Source organism: Lytechinus variegatus, chromosome 2 (genome assembly GCF_018143015.1).
Source record: "Lytechinus variegatus isolate NC3 chromosome 2, Lvar_3.0, whole genome shotgun sequence".
In the NCBI taxonomy this organism is placed as follows: domain Eukaryota; kingdom Metazoa; phylum Echinodermata; class Echinoidea; order Temnopleuroida; family Toxopneustidae; genus Lytechinus; species Lytechinus variegatus.
In genome coordinates, this window is record NC_054741.1 from 46,149,261 (window position 1) to 46,157,143 (window position 7,883).

Here is a 7,883-nt window from a genome sequence, read left to right on the forward strand (position 1 = left end):
TTTTCTATCGACTACGCAACCGCGTTCAGAAAAGGCGACGATAAATTTTCATTTTTCTATCACATGACGTCAACGATGTGTTTTTCGACGAGGTGTCTTTTCAGCACCATTTTCCGGCAAACGCCACTTGGGGTAATCCCTTTCTCCCGGGTCTCCATATTTAAGAGAGCAAAGTATTGTTGTACAGATTACGTCATTTAGAAGTGCAAATTTGCTGTAAAATCTTTTCGTTGGTCAGGTGGTTGTTATTGAAGTGTTCCAGTTTGTGCACTATTCAGGTTTCGATGAAGAGGAATATTATGTATCAAAGAGGGCATTTTACTTTATTATGTAACAAATATAATGATTGGAATGCCGTTGGGATTAACTGTTTAAGAGTACAATGGCTCAGTTTGTAGAGTGGTCTAGCAATCCGAGTTCGAAACCTAGTCCGTGTGATGATGCCATTTGGTTAGGCCTTTATCCGCATTTCTAGCCGCGTGCAAAGAGGAAATGACACTACCAAATTTCTCACATCAATCCCATATTTATTTATATTTCACGATGATGGCGAAAGTAACTACACAGATAGCCTAAACAAAACATGAGATGCGATCATACTTTTCTTATTTTTTTTGTAAAAAGTAGCACACTTTTTTGAATTAACAATAAGACGTCGATTATCTTTTTTGATATCTAGAATCGGATGCTAAAGATGGCTTCCTCGAAACAACTATCAGAGAGTCTAGAATGTCCCATCTGTCATGACCTACTCTGCAATCCTAAACTTCTACCATGTTCACATTCTTTTTGCACAAGTTGTTTGACCGAACTTCACTCTTTTCAGCAAGCTGATTCCGGGTTAACTTGTCCAGTGTGTCGCCAAGATGCAAATGTTCCTGGAAATGATGTGTGTAACTTTCCGACAAACCTAATAGTCAAGTCCCTTATCGAAGATTTCAAAAGAAGATCAGATGCTAAGGCTGAACGTATCAAAGAGAGTGGAGCAACCACCATTCAAACTTGCACGGTTTGCGATGGTGATAATCAAGACATTGCAACATACTATTGCCAGAACTGTTCGGAGTTTCTTTGCGAAGACTGCTTGCAACACCACAATAGATACAAGCGGAATGCATGCCACGAGACTGTGAAAGCAAAGGACATCGAAATGGGAGTTGTCAAAAGGAAATCAACGTGCCCTGAACACCCACAGGAGCTACAGCAATTCGTGTGTACTACGTGTCTGGTTCGGATCTGTTGCAGATGTCGGGAGGTCGAACACAGGGAAGATGGACATGAAGTCATCGAGATGAATGGGTATGAAGAAAGACAACAAAAGAAAATGGAATGTCTTTTACTGAAAATAGAACAAACATCTGTTGATGTTCAGAATGGCTTATCTACTGTGAATGAGATGCTTCGAACAGTGAAAAAAGTTGCGTCTCAACGACGAACAGAAATTAGAGATGCTTACGACATTGTAGTAGAAATGTTCCGAAAGAAGAGAAATGAATTATTCGAAAAATGCAATAAGCATGACAACGCATTACGTCTGGAGTTGGAAGATATCATTGAGCGATATTATGACTTCCTAGAGACTCTAACTAACAAGTTCACGCTTGTAAACGAGGGGGCAAGAAGTCTACACCGACCAGATCAATCACTGGCTGAGCATACAACACGAGTCAATGAGCTTGAAAAGGGTCTCAAAGCAGATACACTCTCCCCACTTCTTGCTCAGGCATCAAAGGTAGTCCTCCGGGCAGAGTCGCTGGTTTTTCGTCCGGCTGATCATACCGTTGATCTTGGTACTGTTCAGGTCATGGATCAGCAACAAGGAATTGGAGGATCCTGTTTGTGAAGCGACCTGCGTTGCTCCAACAATTCAGGACACTCCCGAAAAGAAAGACCTGGAAGATCTTCTTTCATCACATTCTTCTACAGCTCAATTCATGATACCCGACAGAGATGATGACATTGGCATGATTGGTGACTTGTTTATTCGTGATTGTTATACCCGCATATATAACTGAACAACTGAAACGAGAAAACGTGTTTTCAGTTGACACGTCTGACCTTTCTGATACCATATCTGACACATCAGATATATCGTCGTGTCCGGAGAGTAACAGAAGTTCACAGCGTTCTTTTTTTGCAAATCTGAAGGCTCGATTACCACGATCTAGAAAAAAGACCAATCTTAAGTCCACAGTTCTCAGTAATTGATTTTTTTAATATTTTCGCTAAATTCCGAGGCGTTGTACAACACAAATAGCGAATATTCTTATTCGTGCGATGGTGCAAGATTTCGCATTCGGTGAAAGAAAGAGACACTCTATTCAACGAGGCGATAGCCGAGTTGAATAGAGTGTCTCTTTCTTCCACCTCATGCAAAATCTTGCACCATCGCACTCATGCCTATTCGCTATTTGTAGTATTATAAGTGTTGGTGTTAAAAAGGCATCATCTAGACTGCTGCCACTGGCCAATGGCGAGATGCTATATGCATGGATGTGAATGGATAGTCTTTGCGTATGGCCGCGGAATGAGAGTGCTTACATGTGTTCTTATTGCATATGTGTTGCCAATTTGAGCATATCTGCATTTGGAAAACTAGACATGGCTATGACACTTGGTTCCAATTTGGTTTCAACTGTCGAACTTGTTTACCTCGGATATCAGTTGAGACATTGTTTTCGCAAACTTAGTAAATAAAATAAAAATATATTAAGAAAAACGTTAATAATTGCTTCGGAGTAAAATATACATTTTTATAAAGATTAAATGAATGAATAAAGGTGAAAGTAGTCGACAGCATTATTTCTCGGATATGCATGTACCACAACGGTTATAAACATTACATATAAATGCATAAAATCAACGAATTCTCTTATTAACATCTGTTTTTGGTAAATTAACAATTTGTTTTCCGTTTATCTGTATAAATTCATATCATCTTGATATCAGTAGGTATTTTATTTTTCGAGACGTCATCATGGTCACTGCTGCTGTTTCATGAAGGATGTATCGGATCTTTGTTTAATCATCATGTATACTGTATAGGTAATTATAAAGTTCATAAAAATATGTATGATAACAGCTTAACATTCGGTATTCTTTTTTTATATCATAATTCATGTGAAATTTAAAAATGGAATGCATTTAAAGTCGTATCCATCGAACAGTAGGCCTGTATGTGTGTATGTTGCGAGAGGGATGCTCATAAGTTTATGAGTGTTGTGTGTTCGTGCATATCAGGTCCGAAGCCATGATGTTCTATGAGGGAGGTTCCGAATAAAAAAAAAGAGTTAACCCTTTGTAGTTCACGATTAGTTCCTTTACCTCCCGGGGCTGATCCAGCTTTCCCCAATGCGGGGGGTGGGGGATTTTCCTTACATTTTCCCCGATAAAAAACGAGTCGTGTATCTCAAGAAACAAATCAATGCAAGTGTGAAGATCGAATTGATCATTAACGACTGTTTAACATTATGAAGTGGGCAATTTCTTGTTACTTAAGGCGCTGTCACACCTTGGCGTTTTAGACAGCGTATGCCCGACGTATGAGGAATTTGGCAAATACGCTGGCGTACGTCGAATACGTTACGGGTAAGTTTTGCATACGTTAAGAGTACGCTAAAACATGCTGGTATACGTCGTCATACGGCGAGGTCGTCGAAAATTTTTTTGTGCAAGCACAAAATTTTTCGACGTATGCCAGCGTATGGCTCATACGTCCCGCATACGCGGGCCATAAGTTGTAGGCAAGTTACGCGATCGTTGATACACGTTGACACACGTTACTCGTAAGTTACTCATAAGTCGATGTACGTCGAGATAATGTCCAGCGTACCCTAAAACTTACTTCTAACCTATGAGTAACGTGCTTTGAACGTATGTGTAACTTAACTCCAACGTATATTGACGTATGAAGACGTGCTCCGGACGACCACAAAACTTACTGAACGTGTTTATAACTTACAGCTACCGTATAATGGCGTATTGACAACGTTTATCATGTTTATAGGAATTGGTATATAAAGGTGGGGTTCACAGGAGTTTTCTTCGGCATGGCGGTGGTGTTGATAGGTGATGTATCGTGCAGTTATGATTTGAATAGTCGAGCGGCAGCCTTTTTATATGCTACGACACGTGTTCGTCAGCAATACGCTGCCGCGCGCTATGCGTAAGTTAGGCTATCGTAGGGCATAAGTTGTGTACGCCAGCAATACGCTAAGCATTCGTTGGAATACGTTACTTATAAGTTAACGAAGCGTTCGATATAAGTTACTAATACGTTATGTATACGTCCAACTCGTCATGAATACGCTAAGTATACTATGAGAATAGCCAGAAAATAATCTCGACGTTGGTCAATAGTTTGCCAGGAGAGTTGATTTATCAATGCATTCCTGCTCGCAATTTGATAGTCATAAATTCCAGATACACTATCTAGCAGCTCTGTTTTGCTATCTATTTAGGGGCAATTTGTAGGCTGCTGGACAGTTGCCCCAAACAAATTGCACAGGGTTGAATTATGCATTTATACATGATATTTAGTACATGTGAACTCAGGAATTTACTCAACTTGCCTAAAGAGTAGATATTATAGGCAATCAATTTACATAATTCTCTTAGATATACCTTCCACTTCAGGTTTTCATCTATCACAATGCCTAAATACCTTATAGACTTTACCTGTTCAATCAGATCATTAGGCCCTATTAATGAAATGTATCGAATGATCTTAATTTAATTAGTAAAGGTGACTCGGGCTTGCAATGACCTAATAACGTCTTCGTCATATTGCAGTTTTAATTTCTCTGGCAGTCTTGTATATGAAATGTAAATAAACGTTACCTTACATTTTCTGGCAAACTAGACAAATCATTTTGAGACATGAAACATCTTACGTGGCTTAAAGCTGCCAATCCTTTATACATGCCCAAAATGAACCCCCCCCTAAAAAAATCACTCATGCCAAGGTCACATAATACATCATGAATATTATAAGACTACAACATGCGGAGATATACAGCCTTCACAGGAGTATTGAAAATAAATAATGGAAAAACAAATATAAAGAGAAAAGGGATAACGGCCTGGAATCATTTGCGGGAAGCCCATTAGCGTACCTACGGGGGGGGGGGGGCAGATTGCCCCCCTGACGAGTCACAACCCATGCAAGGGATGTATCCCCCCTGACGAGCCACAAGTGGCCCGCTCCTTTGAACTTGAAGACCCCTTTTTTTTGCTTGTTAATTTTTTTTGCAGACGAATTTGCCCCCCCCCCTTGGAAAATTCTATAGGTACGCCATTGGGAAGCCTCTTCAATTTCAAGGTTGGCTTGTCCTATCGTCTTCAATTGTAAATAATCCTACGATTTATAACACGTTCTGATCAGTCTTAATTTGAATCTTTGATATTCCAAACCATGTTCATTTTGTACAATATGTTATTTACCAAAATGCAGGACATGATCACTAGTGTCATGTTTCAGGCCCTACGCTATTTTAGTTACAAGCGACTTTAATTAAACGACCCTTGGTCTTGTCTAAATGATTTTCTAAAATAATTATGTATGACAGAGGTACCTCACACAATGAACGAAAATTGGGAAACTCTATCAGATTATCATGATTTTGTAATTGAAAGGATTTAAGTAAGCAATACTATTTTGTGAGATTCTAACACGCATTTTAACACAAGCATTTCAATCGGCGCTTACCAATGTTAAAGAAAAGGTCATGAAATCCTGTTATTTTCTTTATAATTATGATTGTTTGTTATACGATGCTTTTTAGTTAGGTTTTATTTAACTTTTTATAATTCACCGTATTCCAAAATTCAATTTCGCATCTATACTTATCTACGTTTTAATTGAGAAGAAAAAATAAATCATGTATCAACCAAACGTGATTACTGCATTCTAAAACTGGTAGCATAAGCTCCCGATTCCACATTAGAAAAGAAAACGTTAGTGCACAAAATAATGCTGTGTGACGGTCAAAAACATCATTCACTCATACAGTCCCCTAAAATATATAGACAGACATTTCATTGTTATCACTGATAGATAGTAATCGCGTCTTCGAAGTAACAAAATTTTGAAATATATAAGATATGAGTAACATGCAACGAAGTGACAAATACGCAAGTATACATGCATTTTCATATATTTGCATGTAGGATAAAAGAGCACTGTCGATTAAACGCCTTGCTCACGGGCGTAGGTGAAGTGGGGATCGAACCCCAGCCATTCAAATGTGTATTCAGGCGCCTTAAATCGCTCATCCACGGTGCCACCTCCACAATAAAGCAGACATGGCCGTGAATGATGGAAGCAAAGATATTACTAAATATGGTCTAAATCAATATGTTTCTCTTTATCTAACTACTAAGCTTTTTCTAATGACATTTTCTGCGCAAATCATTAACAAATATCTGGAATTCCCCCCCCCCCCCGATAATCAAACTTTTCTGGGTGCAAAGGTACGTAATCACCGAGTCCTCCACAAGAAAATGGCGTCATGCAGAAATCTTTAAGGTGAGCAGTCCGATAAAGCAAATTTGCAATGTTCTCAATTTAGTTGTTCTAACGGAAATACACAGCTAGTAAGCTGTTAAAATGAATGAAACTGGTATAGTTGTATTTTGAACATGACTAATTATTATATTCGTACACTTACAATAAGATATTAGAGAGTTCAAAGTAACAGATTAATGTAAATAGTGAGTGATTGCCACGTGAGGAAACATGTAGCCGGTAGAATTCGGGGATTTTTGTGTCGACTACAGTCAATAGATTTAGGAACACTAGGGCAATTACTGTTCCTGTTCTTTCAAATGGTTAAAATATTACAGGACAAGGGGAACTGAATGTTCGGGTGGTATCGTCGTCCTTTCCGGGATGCCTACAAATTCGTCTTCAATATCCTCTACAATATTCTCTAACACTGTGTGAGTAAAATTAACATTTATTTGATTCATATAAACTGATTTTCTATGCTAAGATATTAAGATTCAACCGGGGATGTGTGTAATTCTTTCAGTGCACGACTATATATGCCTAAATTAGTCTGGACATGATGCATATGCATGTGCATAACAATTATACAGGCATATAACCGCAAGTCTCGAGTCGTTTGGGCCCTGATGTTAAAAAAAATTCTACCAATAATGTAATTGGGGAAGGGGATATGGGTCGCTCTCTTTTCTATCGACGTACAGTATACTCAACCGCATTCAGAAAAGGCGATAGGATTTTTCATTTTCCAGCACATGGAGTCATCGATGTCTTTTTGGACAACGAAATTTTTTTTTTTAATGCCGTTGATCGGCAAACATCCCTTAATATGGTAGGTTAGGCCTTCTATACTACTTCATAAAAAGTGGATTTTGTTTTATTCTGTCTTGGTTAGGTATCGTTAATTGGGGGGAAAAATAAGATGAAACGTTTTACTTCATTTTCTCGAGGTTGTGTATTTCTAAAGTTTCAATGAAAAAGATACCAAGGGATATTGTATATCAAAGAGCAAATGTTACTTTATTATGTAACAAATAATGTACCGAAATTGGAATGCAAGTAGATTATTTTTATCTGGGAGGTTTAGTTGGTAGAGAGGTGGTCTAATAATAATCCGGGTTCGAAAGCCAGTCCGTGTGCTGAGGCCCTTGGGTAAGTCATTTGTCCGCATTACTAGCAGCATGCACAGAGAAATGACACTGCCAAAGTTCTCACATCTATCCCATATTTATTTTAATTTCATGATGTTAGCTACATGCATAGCCAACACAAACATGTGGTATAGATGCGATCATAATTTCAATAAAAATTTTCTGAAAGTAGCACATTTTTAGTTTTATTTTTAATTAACAATGAGACGTCGATTATCTCTTTTGAT

At 38.3% G+C, this 7,883-nt stretch overlaps 1 protein-coding gene across 1 annotated transcript; it reads left to right on the top strand.

Annotated features, from left to right (window-relative positions):
- The first annotated feature begins 685 nt into the window (after positions 1–685).
- On the top strand, positions 686–1,843 carry LOC121406833 (E3 ubiquitin-protein ligase TRIM56-like). The gene has a single exon (XM_041597703.1). The coding sequence runs from the start codon at positions 686–688 to the stop codon at positions 1,841–1,843; it is 1,158 nt and encodes a 385-aa protein (XP_041453637.1).
- The last annotated feature ends 6,040 nt before the right edge of the window (positions 1,844–7,883 follow it).